This window comes from Anomalospiza imberbis, chromosome 18, assembly GCF_031753505.1.
Source record: "Anomalospiza imberbis isolate Cuckoo-Finch-1a 21T00152 chromosome 18, ASM3175350v1, whole genome shotgun sequence".
Classification (NCBI taxonomy): Eukaryota; Metazoa; Chordata; class Aves; order Passeriformes; family Viduidae; genus Anomalospiza; species Anomalospiza imberbis.
The window spans coordinates 8,340,848-8,359,749 of record NC_089698.1 but is presented as its reverse complement, the minus strand read 5'-3'; the positions used below and the strand labels follow the sequence as shown (position 1 = coordinate 8,359,749).

Here is an 18,902-nt window from a genome sequence, read left to right as displayed (position 1 = left end):
TTGCACTCTCTTGATCACCACCGCTGCCCTTCTCTTTACCTTCCCTGCTTCTGTTGTGCTGTTCTTGTGGGATAGTGACATCTCCCACTCGTAGGCACAATGTGGGGGTACCAAGGTTTCTCACAGCAATCAAATTATTCTTATTCTTTCCTCTTCCTTTCAGTTTTCATTAGTTTTTTTTTTTTTCTTTCATAAAAGTAAAGTAGCCAGGAGAATTTTTGTAAAGTTTTCAACAGTTGGGCTCTTGTGGCTCACTTGTTCACACAGTCTGTTTGCACAATTTCTTTTTCAGAAGTGGAACACTTATGCTGCTTTAAAAAGTGGAAATGTGATAGAAAGTTATATTTGGCAGAGGGCAGGAATAAGCATAGTGTCCAATCTTTTGAAGATTTTACAGGATAAACAGTAAAACCTGCATTCTGGACACTCTTAAGTGTCACGTAAAATAATGGATACAACCTAGAAACCACACCAAAAGGCAAGTTTAAAAATGCAGAACCATCTTCCAAACTATGTAACAAATGGCCTGGATTTTGCTGCTGACAGAAGAGTATGAGGTATAATTGATGATATTCTGTCTGAAAAGAAAATCCTGCTGCTTCTCCAGGACTGTACAACAGCATGTCCTGACTTAGTAAGTGGCACCCAGGTGAGATCCAGCACTGCAGTCCTTGGTCATGCACAAGATGCACAGGAGTGTTGGCACCATCAGATCTGCTCTGGATCCAGCCTAGCCCAGGCACTGGAAGGATCCAGGGTACTGGCTGCAGGTGTGTGAGATGTGCCCAGTTCTGTGTAAACTCCTCAAACACTGCTGTAATTAATGATTTCAACATTAAGTGTCAATTTGTGAGGACAGCTACGCTCAACACCAATTAAGAGATGGCTGGGTTGTTGAGAGTTATAGTGTGGGTGGTATTTTTGTCTTGTTAAAGGAAATGGGGATTATCTTATAATTATCCCAGCTACTTCTGACACTCTCTTACAAGCTGTAAATTCATGGATTAAAATTACAGATAGTAATTTCAGAATTCCCTGTGGTGCTTCTAATACTCCCTGGTGTTTTATGGCTCTGTGTCTCAATGCAGGTATAGAAGAGGGACAGAATAATTCTGTTTTGGGGAAAAAATTCTTTAGAGAACATGCAAAGACATATGGTAGTCTTGGAAAACTATGCAGTCGAATAAAGATGAGCTGAAGATATAAATAGAGTTTTGGCAAATAAAGAAATCAAGATAGTATCTGGAGCAGGTTGTTTTTCATATTTGTAGACATCTGGATAATCAGTTGTAAGAACTCTTCTTCCAAGTTACCATGGTATCAGACTTAGATATTTCTCCATTTCACAATCATAGAATCTGATCTAGTTCTTTATCAGATGTCAGCATTTTTAAATCTTCATCACCAGCATCCCACTTCAGCAGCACATCAAGAATCCTCAGAGAGCCTCTGCAGCTTCTGGTTTCTCACAGTCTGTGCCTGCCTGGCACGTGTTTATCTTCACCCAGTCAGCACGGGCTCTCTTTGCATCTCTCCACTACTTCCCCACGAGGGTCTGCCTCTTTCACCTTCCCCTGAGTCCATTTTCCTGGAGTCAAATGAATGCAGAAATCTTTACATAGCTAATAGAATAAAGTTATCATGATCATCAAATATATTTAATAACTATTTACAAACTATTTCATAATATGCATATGAAGTAGGTGAGGATTAAGATGCTTCCCATTAAGATGGGTGCAGTATAGCTTATTTCATTAACAAATGTTGATTGAGTTTTGTAGCAATAAGCACTATATTAATGTAAATATTGATTAGCAAATAGCTCATTCAAGGACTAATTTTAAGATTATAATCCTGTGCTTCATAATTAAAAACTTCTGTTGCATTTTTACAAGTTTTTGAAAGCTTGTTGTAATAACCACAACATTTCCTTTTTCAGGTTGTATGAGTCTGTAAAGTTTATTTTTGAGGTTAGAACTTTGTTGGTGACTTGTTCTGCAGAACAAGTGTTAGATCAAGTGAAGACATGAACCAAGGGTGGAGGAAAGGGGAATTGAGGCCACACATCCAGCAGTCCTGGAGTAATTCCTGAGTACATTGGGTCAATGGAGAAGGCTTTAGGAAGCAAGTCAGGTACCTGAACACGGACGTCTGGTGGCATTTTAGATGTCACGTAGGAACTTATGTCCCAAGTCCATGCAGTAACTTAAATCTGCCAGCCCTGTGTCTCGGATAGCCGAGGACACCTGCACTGCTGCTGGATGCTGTGGGTCAGAGCTGGGGAGCAGCTACAGTAGGAGCTCCGCGATGGGCAAGCGCGGCCTTGCCGGGCACTGGCAGAGCATTTTCTCCTCTCCACAGCGCTTTTCTCGCCGAGATCGCGGCAGGGCGCTGGAAGCAGGGGTGCGGCTGGACTGGGCTGCTAAGGAGAGCCAAGCCAAGGGGGGTTTCATCTGAGACCAGCGGAGCTGAGGACGGTTCTGTGGTCAGATGCCTCTTCCAAAATCGCCCTTCGCTCTCCCTTCAGAGTGTTTGAAGAAACTAAGAAGTAAAGCTGCTGAAGGGCTCTGAAGAGGATGTGGGCTTGTGTGAGAAAGCCTGTGACTACAGGTGGTTGTCTCTTCCCCGCCGAGGAAGACGGTACCGAATTTGGGGGATGCACAGTAAATAGAAAAAGGCACCGCAACACTTTTAAATCAGTGACTGGCGATTGAAAAGGCACCACCGAGACCTCAGGGCGGCGGGAGCCGGGCCGGGCCCCGCCGGGCCGGGACGAGCCGGGCCGAGCCGAGCCGGGCCGAGCCGAGCCGGGCCGAGCCGAGCCGAGCCGAGCCGTGCTGAGCCGAGCCAGGCCGGGCCGAATAGAGCCGAGCCGAGCCGAGCCGAGCCGAGCCGGGCCGAGCCGAGCCGGGCCGAGCCGAGCCGGGCCGAGCCGAGCCGGGCCGAGCCGAATAGAGCCGAGCCGAGCCGAGCCGAGCCGGGCCGAGCCGGGCCGAGCCGAGCCGAATAGAGCCGGGCCGAGCCGAGCCGGGCCGGGCCGAGCCGAGCCGAGCCGAATAGAGCCGGGCCGAGCCGAGCCGTGCCGAGCCGAGCCGGACCGGGCCGGACCGAGCCGAGCCGAGCCGGGCCGGGCCGGGCCGAGCCGAGCCGAGCCGAATAGAGCCGAGCCGGGCCGAGCCGGACCGGGCCGAGCCGAGCCGAGCCGAGCCGAGCCGAGCCGAGCCGAATAGAGCCGAGCCGGGCCGAGCCGGACCGGGCCGAGCCGAGCCGGACCGGGCCGAGCCGAGCCGGGCCGAGCCGAGCCGAGCCGGGCCGAGCCGAATAGAGCCGAGCCGGGCCGAGCCGGACCGGGCCGAGCCGAGCCGGGCCGAGCCGAGCCGGGCCGAGCCGAGCCGGGCCGAGCCGAGCGGAGCGGAGCCGAGCCGAGCCGAGCCGAGCCGAGCCGAGCCGAGCCGAGCCGAGCCGAGCCGGGCCGAGCCGAGCCGAGCGGAGCGCACGCCCCGCCCCGGGCCGCCCCTCCCGCGCGCCGCCCCAGGAAGCGCAGGGTTTAGCGGCCGGCCCGCGCCGCGATGCATTGTGGGGCGCAGCAGCAGAGCCAAGATGGCGGCCAGCAGGAGGCTGATGAAGGTAACAGCGCCGGGCAGGGCCGCCGGGCGGGCGGCCCAGGCTCCCGCCTTTGCCCCGCCGCCCCGGCCCCCTCCGGCAGCGCGGGGCCGCCTCCCCCGCCGCGCCCCGGCGGAGCGGCCTCCCCCGCGCCCCTCGGCGGCGCTCCGCGCCCGAGCGGCCGGAGCGGGAGCAGCCGGCACTTGGGCCGCGGCCGTGAGGGGCCGCGCCGCGCCCCCGCCGCCGCCGCCCCGCGCTCCGGCAGCGCCCCGCGGGCCCGGCTGCCGCCCGGGGCTGGGCGGGAGCGCCGGGCGAGCGCCGCGGGCCGGCCCGACCCCCTCGCTCGGGGGGCTCCAGGGTGACTAAGCAAAGAGGAAGGGACGGGGGGAAGGAAACGCCGCCGCCCGGGGCCGGGGCATCCCCGGGGCGGCGGGAGGGCTCGGTGGCCCTGCCGGGGCAGGGCTCGGCGGGGAAGCCCTCTCCTCCCTCCCTCCCTCCCTGCGGGGGGAGGTTCGCCGCTCCCCCGCGCTCGCCCCGGTGAGGAACCGTCCCCAGGCGCCCGGGATGAAATAATTTCGTGGTTTCGGAGAGTAACCTCTTCCTTGTATGAGTAAGAGGTTTATCACACAGAAACATGCATCTGTGTTCAGAAGTTTCTTCATTCGCTGCGGACGTGGTAATGTTTTTGTCTTCACTCTCATTTCTTCTGAACCGTGGATGATACTTGGAAATGGAAACTGGGCCCCAGCTGGGCTTTAACCAAGAGCACGTATAGTTTATGGTTAAATACCACTCGGGATTATGTTTCTCGTTATTTCCTTTGAGGAGGAGGCTACTTCTTAGGAGGAAAATAGTAACCATTGCCCCCAAAGCACACAAATTTATTTTATGTGCTGTATATAATTGCCAATTAACATCATAAACTGTAAGCAGCGAGGTTTGCCTGGGACACACTACATAGTGGCATAAAATTTGTTCATATGTAAAATGCTGTGGCAGAACCCAAATTTGCATGCAAAGTGCCTGTGAGGAAATCAATGGACTTTACAGGCCAGTTCTGGGAAATGGAGGGGAAAGACCCCATGACTGTTGGGCACTGTTTCAGCCTTATTTAAAAAGCTGCCCCTGTGGGATGCAGAATAACCCTGCACTGGGATTTAACAGATACTTGGGTGATTCTGTTAAACTGAATCCTTTAATACCAGTTTCACAGTTGCTTCAAGGACGTGGACCCCCAGTAGGACTGGGATTTCACCAGGACATGTTCATGGTCTGTCCTGAAGTTGTTTCCTTGATGGTGCAGATATATGAATAACCATTATAAACTGGGTATTTTGGAGGAAAAGAATAGCTCAGCAGTGCTTCTATAAGACTCATTTAGTTGGTTTAAATATTCTATGGAGCAATTAAATAGTAGATAGATTGTGTGCATTGTCATTCATATATATTAAAAATCAGTAGGCATAAACCTTTAATTGTCCTTAAGGATCCTGGTGGGAAGGAATTCATTTTTTATTTCATTTTTTTATAGCTCTATATTTTCTCCAGGTTTTAGTATCATAATCACCATGTCTGTTGCTTTATACTCAAATAAGGTTTCACTTAGTTTCAGATATAAAATTAAATGGTTGTTTACTGGTTTTGTAAGGCAGTTTTTTTGCCTATCCTGAAATAATACATTAATTGTTCAAAAGCACATCACTACTACTCTGGTGGGAATAATATATATTGTCATTTTTTTCATTAATTTAAAATAGAAAATGAAAATCTGAAAGGCAAGAAAAATTGTTCTTAATATTTTTGGTGCCTCTTGCTTTTTAGCCCCCTCCTCATTTTTACTGTACTTCTGAAACATTAGTTAGCACCTCAGTCGTTCACTAAAATACACTGAAAAGGAGTTTTCATAATGTGACCTTATTTTCTAGAAAATTGGTGTGGCGGCTGTTTCTCGGAACTTACCTCTTATATTTTCACTTTTGTTTTTGTTGCCTGATGTCTGTGGGTTCTCCACGTTTGTGTGGGTTTTATGCAGTCCCACAGCTTGCCGAGGCTGTTAAATCAGCAGCTCCCTTCCTGCTCTGGGGAGTGGAGGCAGCCCAAAAGGCTCTGGGTTTGCCATTCATCTGGCAGGAACAAAGTAGAGCTCTCGTAGGGATGATGTCATCGGGATTGCTGCAGCATGATGTGAAGGTCCAGGCTCACGTGTGTATCAACCTGATAGCGCTCTTAAAGTCCCAGATTCACAGGTCCATTTTGATTTAAAGTCTTTCATTGCTGAAGTTTTGCAATTGGGAAGAGTCTTTGGGGTGTCTTTGGCAGGGTCTTGGAAGAATGAGTGATTATAACTAAAGGAAGTAGGGTTTTTCACTGTGTCAGTCAATTACCTTTAAAATAATGTAGGATAAGCATTAACTGTCTTTTCTTTGAGCTAAATAATCAAGCTTGTCTTTGAAAAATGAGACTAAACCGTAAACCTTTTAAAGTTATATAAAATTAGGCAATTCCTGTTTCCTTAAGGTCTTGCCAACATTTTGAAGTACTGCATTTTTTCTGGACTCAAGTCATGCATCATAGTTATTCGTATTAATCACCATGGCTCAAAGAGACTGGATGCAGTACATCCAGAATAACTCACTGTCTGCCTGTAGAAAACTGGGAGCCGTGTCCACCGTGCAGGTGGGGATGGATGCCCTTTTCCAGTGGGGGAAGCCATTTGCATCTTCAGTTCACAAACCTCTGTGTGAAACAAGCATTACAAATTTTGCCAATGTACTTGTGCCATTCAATTTTAAACATGAATTCAAGTCAGAAAGACAACGAGATTGGCTTGTTATCTGAGAGCGTGTTTGAGCAAATCACCTTCCCTAGGCCAAAGACCTTTTTTATGGCCCCTTTTTGCTGAGCTTTATCCCATCAAATAGTGCCACCTAACTGAAGTGTTCTCCCCTGGTTCACAGCAGCTCCGTGGAGGTGTGCCCTTCCAGGAGTGCACTTAGCGTAGCAAAAGCGTGAAATAAACATGGCTAGTGACTCACACTCCAGTGACATCTGAGGTGGAGGTTTGATCTGTGAGCCACCATTACACCTCTTCACAGAGCCCCAGTTGTTAAATCCTGACTCCTTGTGAAATGTGAATGGTGGGAATGAAGCAGTCTTTGTCAAGGATGTGATGTTGTGGACAGTCTCTCAGGGTTAAAGCACACAAATATGGAGCGCTTCTATTTAGGAGAGGATCTAAGGCTTCTCTTTGAAGGGGGCACTGGGCTTCATGGCCCTTTCTCATAGAAGGGAGATTGTCTCCAGGCTGTATGATGGGGAACACAGATCTCCCGGGGACTTCAAGGAAAGGCTTTGCACAGTTGCCACCTAGTCACGTTAAAGAAGCTGTTCCTCCTGCTGGATCCCTGGCTGAGTGCTGTGTGGGGAGGTGCAGGGGGAAGGCTGCTCTGGTGCTGGACACTCACAGTACTTGCAGGGGTAGTAGCACCTGGTGCTGAGCTGCACCTCCCACAGGGTGTCTGGGTGCTCCTGCAGAAGGCTGTGCTGCCCCAGGTGTGGAGCTGGGCCCTTCCATGGTGACTGCCTCGGATGGAGCTCAGGTGTCTCAATGATCCATGCTTTGGTTTCCTGGTTTTTAGATGTTCAAAAGTATCTTTAGCAATAGCAAATGAAATGGATTTAAAGAGTAAATAACATTTCACATAGGAAGTGAGATGTGTTGACAATTATTTTAATTTTATTGTTTTTACTCTGCTTCCATAGTTGCATAGCCAAACATTTATGCAACTGTTGAACTCCTCCATGATAAAACACAAACATGGGACCGCACCCAGGTAGGTGGCCTGCAATCTCCAGGATGCTGTGGTCCTGTAAACACTGTAGTGCTCCCAAATAAAGGGGTTGTAAACAACTCTGATACTTGAAAAATAATTCTGAATTGATCCAAACTTCAGTTCTTAGTAACAATGGAAATATGGTTTTGAGCAATGTATGATTGTCCTTAGGCAGAAGTGAGACTATGGATGCATTTTCTCTTTTTGAAACTGAGACTTGACAAAAGGATTTTTAATTAACTGAAAATACTTTGCCAAAAAGTAGATTTGCTCAGTCAATAAGACGTGAGTATACAGGGTTGCAAGTTGCAAAGGACGCTTACTGCTGATTCTTAAAAGAACTAAGTTCTGTTTCTGTTTTTGGTTGGATTTGTGATGGATTTTTTTTGTGTGTGATAGAATCAGATTTTAAGGTGTTTTATTAAGACTTCTCTGTACTGTAAATCCAGAAAGTGAAGCTGGCCAGTTCCTGTTCAGTGTTTTGGAGCCTGTTTGACTTACAGGCATTTTTTAGAGAATGTATTCATAAATAGATAAATATAAGTTGTAATAATGATTTAGGGTTATTTCAGGAGGCATGTTGTTTTATTTGTGAATTTCATAGTATTCTGGGCTTGATGCCGAACTTACTAAAGTCAGTATGAGCTCTTACACTTATTCCCATATTCTGGGATTGCACTCTTACACATATTTGCCTTCACTGCATTTTCCTATCTGGCATGGGTTTTTAGAGAAGTCCCAAGACTTGAAATATGCATGGACAAAACAGTTACAGGTTTTTTAAAAGATTTAGCTACAGTTTTAGCTGGTGCCACTTTTCTTTCTACTTTAAAACACTTAATTGTTTTATTTGAACAGCCCAAATGATTACACAGTATTGAAAATGACAATTTTAAACCTCTAGTGGTTATATATGAGAAGTAGTATGTACTTTTATGACTACCTTCAGCATTATATGCTTGAAGATCAGGTACCACCTCTGAAACTGTTTTCTCCATTTCATGTGCTGTGAATAACACTTTGTCTGAACGTTTCCAAATTACAAACATCATCTCTCAAGAGAGCCCCATGAACTAAGACATTTCAGTTTTTCAAGTGGATAAACCAATGCACCAAGGTCACATGCAAGGTTGATAAAGGAGTGGGGAATGAAGATTGATTCAAATTCTTACTGCAGTCATCTAACCTTTAGTTACTCTTCTCCTGTGCTCCTTTAATTATGTTACTTGACAAAATTAAGGGGTGGAGGACAAGAAAAGGAATTAATCTATTTACTGTCTGCCTAGACTCATAAGTATTACTTTGAAATAAATATCTGGACTGTATCTTTTTACCTCATAGAGTAATTTTTGTCCCTTTGGAGTTGCTCAAGCCCATGTTAAAGGTATTGTTAGCTTTTAATCTCTGCTGCTTGAAAGTATTTACTAGCTCATTCACTTTTTTAACAGTACTTTTATACTGCAGTGTCTGCCTCCCTAGCCCTGAGGCAGTTAGATCCTTATGGGTTTTGGCAGTTGCCAGAAAGAAAAAACCAAAGCAGCCTCCCCTCACACCCTTAAATTGTGAATGGTGAAGCTCCTACCACTCCCAAAGCGCGGCTTGTGCAGTGTTACGCTGCCCTTGTGGGGACAGTAATGGGGAAGAAGCTGCTTGTGAAGAGCTCCACCGCGGAGTTGATTCTTTTGGAGAGACATACGACGTCTGAAACACTCCTAGTATAAAACAAGTTATCTCCAGTACAAGTTTCAATCTGTCCAAGCTGGAGTTGAGGTGCGTGCCCTGCTAAGGTGGCTGGATTGGCCCTGACCTCTGCAGTCCTGGCTGCGTGAGGCACGGAGCTGCCGCCTTTATCCCTGGCTGTCCCGCGCAGGGGAAGGGCACGGGGCACGGCACAGGCCTGGCACACTCCGGTCATTACCACGGCTTTCATTTTGGAGGGGGTGTCCTGCCAAGGCCTCGCATGTCATCTCAAAGAGGAAGATGGCCTGAATAAATTTTGTCTAGTTCTTTAGTGGCTCTGTACTGTTTAATTACCTCTCTCATATAGTGGTCTTGAGAAAAAGTGGGAAACAATTTGCCTATTTATTTTAACTTCTCATTGCTGGCATACAAAGTTTTACAATTTTATAGTTTTCTCTGTATGGGATTCTTGGACTTTTAAATTCAACATCCAGTTTTTTAAGCTGAATATTACTATAAAGTGTAGGTATTTAATTTTCCAGCAATGTGAATCTACGCATTTCTAATTTGTTGTATTAGTTTAATAACATACCTGAATTATAGAATCATAATCCTACCTTTTTTTTGCATCTGGACAATTGTTCTCTGGGCCAGCAGCAGTACAATGCTGTTGTCTGAACCTGGGACAAAAGCTCCTGCATGGAAGCTGCAGTCCCACTGGGCATAATGGAGAAGATTTCTGTCATATGCATAATGTTTTTACTATAGTAACTAGAAAATAGTTGAAACCTATTTTTCTTGCTTTCTTTTAGAGTGAAGGCACTTGTGATGATGCACGTTTATTCATGCTTAAATACCTACTGCTTAATTAGCTTATTTAGTCCCCAGTGTTTGATGTGATACATCTAGTGTGGAATGGTATTTATTCCTTTTACATGCTGTGGAGCAGTGGTTTGCCAGGACTTCACAGTTCTGTATGTGGTGGGAGTGAGCAGCAAAACTGAGTTCAGAGCAAGTTCCTGACCCTGTCAGGACAGAGTCTGCCCGGCTCTCCCTGAGCTGCTGCTTTGTGCAGGAGCACTCAGAGTAAGGCACTGTGGGGATCTGCACTCTGAGTGATGGTAAAGTGCCTCTTAGAGCTGCAATCATAAAGGTTATTTTCTTTTGAATATTTTGGTTTGCTCTCTATCCCTATAAATATGCTTCATGGGATTATTTGCCGGGGGGGGTTATGTTTTCCTGCTCTAAGGAAATGGGATAATCCTCTTAGCTCTTTAAAAAAAACACCCAAACTGTGGCGTTGCATAAATCGAGCAGCAGTGGAATTTGGGGATTAATCCATGGGTCTAGACTAAAAAGTCAGTGTTAGTGTCATGAAGATGGTGTTAGGCATCAATTCAGTATCCAAGCCTCCAAGGTTAAACTTCTGTGTTCAGAGTATGCTCTTGCTTTAGTAGGTGCAGTGGGTGGGAATATAAATGTTCATTTGCTGATATGTGGCTGTTGTGATTTTGTTTCATGTGCATTTGCAATTCTCATTTCCCTTTGGGTTTGAATTTTATCATGATGCTGAATTTATGCAAGAGGTTACTGCACGTATTAAATCTACCAATCAAGTGCAGAAAGATTTGATCCAAGATGAACGTAGAGCTATTTTTGAAAACAAACCATGGACAGTACAACACTTGTAGCAGGAAAACTGATCTTTTTTGTTTTCCATTGTATAGTGCCTTTGCTTGTAATTGGTGGGTTTTTCATAATTATATCCAGCCTAATTTTGCAAGACACCTGCACCCAGAGCAGAGCTGAGCGCTGTTAGAACAACCCCAGTGCTGCTGTATAAGCAACATTTTTCCTAACCCATGCAGCCACCGGGCATGTGCTGCAGCTTTGAAAGCACTGGGAAACTTTTATGTTTTGCTGTGGATGATTTTTGAATTCATATTTTGTTACATTCTCTTTAAAGATAAAATGGCAGAGTTCAACCACAAAGGACTGTAATTGTTGTGGAGGAAATAAAAGTGGAACTTTGAGGTGTTTCTTTTTAGGTCTTATGAAATACTTCAGAAAGCAGTCCCTACAGTAGGGCCTATATGTCATTTTAAATATAAAAATGCTGAAATACTTATTTTAGTGATACCTGGTTCATGAACTGATTAAAAATAGTTTAACTGGTGCAGAAAGATAACCTTGCTCAAGACTGATACAGCTTTAAAGAGAGGAATCCTAGTGTGTACTGTAAGCTTTGAGATACTAAATAGAGAGAAAGCTGAATCTTTTCAAGTTACTGCTCTAAACAAGGTTTGATATTTTTCTGAGTTTGGATCCATTTAAGCTGTTCATGCAGGAATTAGCTCATTTTCAGTTGAAATAATTGGTCTGTTCATTGGTTTTGTCCCTGTTTAAAACTATTATGAAATAGTTCTTCCAAATCACTGTTCTCCACACAAGTCCTAAGATGCATTTTATTTCTGCACCTCACAGTATTGTCAGTAGTCTGTTACCAAAGGCACTGATTTACATTTCAGATAGAAAAACATTTTTAAATGTAGTTTTTTAATACTTCTGCTTCATTATGTCTATAATGATGTTAATAACAAGACATTTTTGTGTTTTCCTCACATATCAGAAAATAAGGGTTTTAATATCTCATCTCAGAGAATTTTACTTTTTACAGGTGCAAAATTTTATTTCTTATGTGTGTGGGTTGCCACACCACTAATTAAAGAAAACCACATTGACCTTTAAGCATTTTGAAAAAATAAATGTGAGCATCTTGCTTAATACAGTTATTAACTTACACTTAATACTTTGCTTTGCTTTTCAGGAGCTTGAAGAAATCCGCAAATGTGGAATGAAAAACTTCCGTAATATCCAGGTTGATGAAGCTAATTTATTGACCTGGCAAGGGCTTATTGTTCCTGTGAGTATAGACTACTCCTTATGAGCTTTAAAATAAAAGGAGGATCATTTGTATCTCATAAATCCACAGCTCAGTAGTGCTGCTGGTGACCAGGAAATAATTCGATATTGTAGGCCTGGGCTGACACATGGCTGGAGCTCTGTGGTGACACTGGGCTGCTGGGAGAGGTGTTGGAAGGGGAAGCAGTGAAGTTTGATTTTGCATTAAGCCTAAAGTACAAAGTCTACATGATCATAGGAAAAAGAAAGGAAATATTAAATACTTTCACTCTTTAATATGTACCTTTTTTCCCTTACTAGGTTTATTACTACGATAAAACTGAGTATTGGGAAAAATTCGATGCAAGGAAGAGATTTGGATTTTCTGAAGTGAGCTCTTTAAAAGAAAGTAGTATCTTTATTTAGGCATTAGTTAGTGGCAAAATAAACTTATTTCACTTTTTTTTAAAGCACTACAGTCTTCTTAGGGAATGCTTGATTGAAGTAGATAACCATTTTATTAGTTAAAATAGAGAGGGATTTGTTACTAAGGGGAAAGCAGGAAACGAGATGTGTTGGTTTCTTGGTTGAAAGTCACTTGGATTTTCACCTCTTGTATTTCCCACAGCTGTGGCCCATAGCAGTGGGGAATGGCTGGCTTGGTTCTAAGAGCTATTTTTAGTCTGCAGCAATCAGGGATGGGCCATGGGGGTACAGTTGTGGTTTTCTGTGGGTGGTGCCAAAAAGCCTCCCCAACCAGTGTAAGTCTGTCTTTTTATTATATGAGTAAGACTTTGAGACATCTCTGTAGCAGTGCTAGGTTAGTCAGAGGCTGCTCTGGAGCTCACATGGCACAGGCTGAGGTAATGGCTGGGCGTTTCGCTTTAAATGCTGTGGAATACATCAAGTTTGCTGTTTACTTACGTGCCTGCAAGTGACTCCTTGGAGTGGCTGACACTGCTGCAAACAAAGCAAGCGGCATCTGACACTGGAATTTGACAGAGCTGAGGAACAACTCGCTTTAATCAGTCACTTTGTGCTTCATGTGTAACATTTTAGTGCTTTGATAATACTTTGAAGCAGTAGAAGGTTGGTAAATATGACTAATAAAACAAAATACTTGTTTACTCCTGTTAAGATTAGGAGTGTGTGGTGTACAGCAGCTATTTTTAACAGTTTCTGCTCGACAGAGGATGAGCGTGGTGTTTGTTTTGCACAGTTTTGCAGCATCACAAGTGTTTAAATGTTGGTGCAGTGAACTGTGCTCCAGACCTGCCTTTTGATTTGTAATATGTCCTGTTACAGGGGAAATAGCCTCAAATTCGCTGCTGGTATAATTAAAGGAGAATTTTGTTATGAAATTACACTTCCTGTAGTAATTTCAAAATTGTTGTTGGTGTTCAAAGAGTAGTGTAAGTTTTTATTCTGAGGTTATGCTATAGATGTTTTAATGTTACTGTCTTTTTAGCTATTTTTGGTACCAGAATTGATGGCTCATAAATGCAATACATGAGCTCATTGAAAGTTAAACTTCTTTCTCTTTTTGTGTTTTTGTTTCACATGCTGTTTCCATTTTAGCAAATGTTCTTACTTAGGGTTTAAAGACACATACTTCAGTAGGACTAACCAGTTACTGATTATTAAATGCTATAACTATTTCTTGGTCAGCTGCTTAAAGAAGGTGTGAAATGTAATGCTTATTATTTTTAATAGTGTTAATACAGAATTATTGTGAAAGATAATGTAAAGGCGAGTAGTAAAGCTTTGAAAGCTCTTGTTTGTAACATAATTGGTTCTTCAGAACAAATGTTAGTTTTTAAGGGTGTTCACTCAGTTGAGAAGCAAATGGAAGATACCTGGTCAACTTCTTTTCCTGTTCTAAATTGTAGAATGAAGTAGTTTGTGTCCTGTGGGTGGCCAAGGTACACTATTTTTTTTGATTTCAGCATCAAAACAAGACTATGTAGCCTGGGCTCCTTCTTCATGTAAGAGGCACAGTGAAGAAAATGGATGTTTTTAAGGCAGGTCACTTCTTGTGTCAGTTCACTGAACATCCTCACAAATTACAGCACATTATAAGGGCAAGAACAATTGAGCTATGGGGGTAAAGGGCAGTGACTGCCTTAGTTGTCACCACCACCAGCACTGCTGTAGCTGCCTCTCCCCCTGGGAGAAACTGTGCTCTATTTCTTACAAGCACATAACCAAATTCTTCACATGGATGAGCCTAAAATTAAATGTTTTCTGTCAACAGATATTTTAATAGAACACTCCCCACCCCCAAGTATTGATAAATTATGGACTGGAATTGATTGCAGGGAAGGGTCTGGTTGCTAATGAAAAATGTATGTGATTATACTTTACACCAACTGGAAACTCTCATCCTTTGATTCTTGTTCTCTGAGTGTTTGGAAAAGCTTCATTCTGTAGTTACTGTTTTCAGTGCAGAATGGTATTCTCATAGGCTTTAAATGTAGCAGTGGTTTATTTTGGTTCTGCCTCTTCTGTGCAGTATCTGAAGCATCAGTATCAATAGTCTAACAGGTTTTTCGAAGTGAAATTCTGGGCATTGTTTTTTCTGTTTCAGTATGAAGAACTGCTTTGCTAACTTCACAGTTCTCTCATCCTGCTCCTTCAAAACTGATCTGATAAGAGTGGGTGCTAAAACTGCATACAAATTCAGAATGTTCTCATCAGCAAACACAGTGAATATCTATCTTTAGTACCAATGAATGCTCAGCAGATTTTTGTGTAGTCAGCACAAAAACGTTCTCGAAACATTTAGGGAGATCTGACAAACCAAATTGCTTTGCTGTTCATGCCACCATGTTGTGAGACACACAAAATAACTGTTCAGAAACCCACTTCCCTTGTCAGGCTTGCTGTTTGTGTCTTAGAAAGGTTTTACTATGTTTTTTAAAACACAAAGCTGGGAATAAAATTACTTACTAGAGAGGGCCTTGGGTTGGATGTCAATGGAGCTGAATGCTTTCTTAGCCATAGAAATGTCAGAAATGTAGGACAGTGGCAACCTGCTTTATCCAGGGTGGATGCAAAAGTGCCGGCTGTATTGCCTCTCACATGGGTTTTGATGTCTCCTGACACATAAACCTGACAGTAGTGTTGGTAGAAAATGCCTTTCAAAGAGGTCATTCAAGAGATCAATGAAATCCAAGTCTGTACTACGCTGCTTTCACTTGTGGCCATTAGCATGTGCAGCACTGTTGACATTCCGCCTTCTTGTTGCAGGACAATCCTCCATATGATAAAGGAGCCTTCAGAATTGAAATCAACTTCCCAGCAGAATATCCATTCAAACCTCCTAAGATTACATTTAAAACAAAGATCTATCATCCTAACATCGATGAAAAGGGGCAGGTTTGTCTGCCAGTAATTAGTGCTGAAAACTGGAAGCCAGCAACCAAAACTGACCAAGGTAGGACTCCGTGTGGAGAAAGAACTGGGTACTGAGAAACTTTGCAGAGTGTTTGACTTTAAAGCTAATAATGTTTCACATGTCAGTTTCCCAGTGCTCTGAGGGTATATTCATTGTAAGGTTTGTGTCACTAATCACGTGCATTGAGCGCAGAGTACAACTTGTGGAATCTCATTTTGTTACTGGAATGGGAGGTACTGGCACTGAAGTGGCATTTCCACCTCCAGGAAACCACAAAACTCTTCATGACTAATGAGTTTATTAAGGAAGTGTCCTCAGCATACTTGAAAATTTTGCCGGTAGTTTGTGTGGGGTTTGTTCTATGTTTCTTTTTAAACAGTAACTTTAGAATCCAAAGGTGTTCAGTAAATTCCTGGATGTTTGAAAGAAAGGGTCTAAAACCTCAAGGCTTTGTGTATTTTATAATCTGCCATGTGGTTCAGTGATTTGAACATATGGCTTGAAATATCATGGGAGTCGTAAACAAAATCTGAGAAAATATCACAGATTAACTTGTAGGTCTTAAAAGATCATTGCTGTCGGGCTTGCTGTGTAGAGTGTCTTTGATAAGAATGTAAATATTGTAAAGAAAAAGGTTTTGTCAGGTTCTGTGACAGACTTAAGTGTAATATAAGTGAGGCTTTTTCCTGTTGTTGCTTGCATGAGTTGTTGGGGTGGGAGCTTTGTGTTATCTGGCAGGTAATGATTAGTTGAGTATTAAGCTTTTATTATTATACATATAGAAAGCAAACATCCTTGCAAAAAATGTTTCTTTTTTAAGAGTATTAATTCAAATGAGTAGCAGTTTAGGGCAGTGCTAGAGCTTCAGTGACAGTGAAGTATCTTGTTCCATAGAAGAAAATACTTCTCCCTTCCAGGCTTTTTTTAAAGGTTATTTTCACATGACCTGTGTTCCTGATAGGAAACAATGCTGTACTTAAGATATCTTTCTTCTGTTTATCCCTGCATCCTAAAGAAAGTACTTCTAGTTGTGTGGTCTTGCCCAAAGACAAAACAGAAAATTTGTAGTTGTTTTAGAAGAGATAAAGCAGCTGAATGCTGGTGAAAATGGAGGTGGCAGCAGAAAGAACCTGTGAAATAGGACAGCTGAGATCTTAGATTTGTTGTAGATTTATCCCTGATTATACAGGACAAAGACCCTCAGGAGAGAGGAGATGGAAAGAACATGTAGAAGGTTTCTGTTCTGTTCCACACCTGAGCAGCTGTCTTGGTGCTGTCAGCCTTTGCTAGTTAACTAAAGGACTTAAATGTCTCTACCCAGCTTGAAAAACAGCTGTCATTAGCTGGAACTACTGAAACTCTTGTTTGCATGCAGAAAATAGTCAGTGTCTCCCTGAGAAGGAGGGAGACTTTTATCTGAGAGAGTGAATAAAAGCTGTGCTAAAATCAGAATTCTGAACCGATCCTGGCTATCAAAATACTGTAAATATCTCATGGTCTGCTGTGTTGTGGTTTTTTGTTTGTCTTAACTCTCTGTTCAAGTTGTTTTAGTGTCGACATCTGTTGCTACTACATGGTTATATAAACCTGTGACAATGTTACTAAAACCCTGCTTAAATGTCTATTCTTCTTCCCTCAGATTTCTTCTTCACTGAAAAATCACTCCTAGCTTTTCTCAGTGGAATAATGTGACATCATTAGTACAGCATCAAAGTGATTGGTTTTGTTCATGCAGGTGTCAAAAAAGTGAAGCAATTAAGTTCATCATAAATCACCAACTTACCTTCTGCTTACTAAATGTGCCTCTTACTGCTGCACCTTTTGTTAATTTAATATTAAAAACAACTGTTAATGGCAGGCTAGTTTTCAAACTCTGGCTGTTGAAGCAGCTCCTGTTCTGCCAGGCCTGTTTTTTCTGGCTTGTTACTGTTACTAAGGTTATTGAAGACACATTTTCTCTGTAGTGTTTTTGCATGCTTTGCTTAGTGAGGAGGGATTGCCACTCAGTGTTTCTGCTGGTTTCTGCTGTTTTCATCAATGTGATGGCAGTTGTTGTAAGGCCAGGACTGGTGAGTTACTGTGAAGGAATCTGGTATCAATTCTGCATTCCCTTAGATAGTTTGTTGCAGTTTAAACTTGGATTTGTGGTAAGAAATGCTCCTGTTTAGCAGTTTAGAGACAAATGTCAGATTTGAGCACCGCGTTGAGTATTTGTTTTGAGGTTTGTTCATGGGTGGAAAAGACTGAGATCAGAGCCCCAAAGAAAGTCACTCTGGTGTTCCAGCATCTGCTGGAGTGACCACTGTTGTATGAGCTTGCATTCCTGCCCAGAGAAAAATGCAGCAGTAAATGGCGCTGTGGGGTGTGAGGTTCGCTGTGTAAATGTCAGGTGCACTTCCATTTCCTGAAGAATGACTTTTTTCGGAGAGTGACAGGGACATGGGTGACATTGCTGTGAGCGCCTTGCCACTCTCACCCCATTGTTTGCCCAGTACATCTCCACTGGTGCCTGCCTTGGGAAGCTGAGAGTAAAGGGAAGACGTGCCTGCTGTTCATAGGAGAAGTAAGAATCATAGGGAAATAAAGCTGGGAAAAAGGGTTTCCAGAAGAGGGTGTGTCACAGCTGCATCCCTGTGACAGGTGTTGGGAAGTGCTTCATGGTGCAAATTCCATCTTTACCAAATCCCTTCAGTGAACCTGTCTGAGAACTTCGATTCGTTCTTATCCGTGAGAGGGGATTTTAGATGGGATGCCAGTTACATGGGAAATAATTTGTAGTGCACTTTGGTCTCTATTCATGTTGATTTTGTTTACAAATACGATTTTCTGGTGTTCATTCAAGGTCATTGAGCTAAATCTTGGCATATCACTGCAGCTTACTCACACCCTGCGCTTGAAAAGGCCTGAGATTTATGGGGATGTATTTAAATGCAGTTAAAGCTCTTTCCTTACAGAGGAATTTTGCTTACCTTTTGATTTTGAAAAATTAACCATCTAAGTGTCTGATGATATTTATACTTCTTTTGACAGTAATCCAGTCCCTCATAGCACTGGTGAATGATCCACAGCCCGAGCACCCTCTCCGGGCTGACCTAGCTGAAGAATACTCTAAGGACCGTAAAAAATTCTGTAAGAACGCTGAAGAGTTTACAAAGAAATATGGTGAAAAGCGACCAGTGGACTAAAATCTGACACAAGTGCTGTCAGCAACCTATGACAGAAGATCGGAGCAGTGCATTTGAGACACCCCGTAAAGCAGGACTCTATGGAAAATTGACAAGTGCCACCTTTCGGTGTGAACTTGTGGCTGTTACTAACTTTCTACAGTTTTCTTAATCAAAAGTGGGCTAGGTAACCTGTAAAGAAAGGATTAAAATTTAAGATGTTCTAGTTCTGCTTTCTTTGTTTAAAAATCACTGCTTCAATATACTTTAAAGTATGCTGTTTTCTTTTTCTTGTCAGAATTTATCAAAAATATCTTAGACTTA

General features: G+C 43.2%; 1 protein-coding gene and 1 long non-coding RNA gene across 3 annotated transcripts; one reads left to right on the top strand and one right to left on the bottom strand.

Moving 5' to 3' along the window:
• Positions 1-1,238: 1,238 nt before the first annotated feature.
• On the bottom strand, positions 1,239-2,971 carry LOC137484754 (uncharacterized). Its single transcript, XR_011005008.1, has 2 exons — positions 2,138-2,971; positions 1,239-1,588 (listed from the first exon to the last, which is right to left on the bottom strand). It is a non-coding gene; the product is annotated as an uncharacterized lncRNA (long non-coding RNA).
• Positions 2,972-3,514: 543 nt separating this feature from the next.
• UBE2L3 (ubiquitin conjugating enzyme E2 L3) lies at positions 3,515-18,804 on the top strand. 2 transcript variants are annotated; one of them, XM_068208864.1, is made up of 4 exons: positions 3,515-3,627; positions 11,944-12,039; positions 15,267-15,453; positions 18,445-18,804. In XM_068208864.1, the coding sequence occupies exons 1-4, from the start codon at positions 3,601-3,603 to the stop codon at positions 18,597-18,599; spliced, it is 465 nt and encodes a 154-aa protein (XP_068064965.1). In that variant the 5' UTR covers positions 3,515-3,600; the 3' UTR covers positions 18,600-18,804. The 2 variants fall into 2 exon arrangements, with proteins under 2 accessions (XP_068064965.1, XP_068064964.1); XM_068208863.1 differs by lacking the exon at positions 3,515-3,627 and adding an exon at positions 4,223-4,279.
• Positions 18,805-18,902: the final 98 nt, after the last annotated feature.

Coding starts and splice junctions, on each gene's coding strand:
- UBE2L3 (XM_068208863.1), top strand. CDS start 4,238: ATGCATCTGTGTTCAGAAGTTTCTTCATTCGCTGCGGACGTG. Junction 12,040..15,266: donor GGCAAGGGCTTATTGTTCCT/GTGAGTATAGAC, acceptor TTCTTGTTGCAG/GACAATCCTCCATATGATAA. Junction 15,454..18,444: donor AGCAACCAAAACTGACCAAG/GTAGGACTCCGT, acceptor TTCTTTTGACAG/TAATCCAGTCCCTCATAGCA.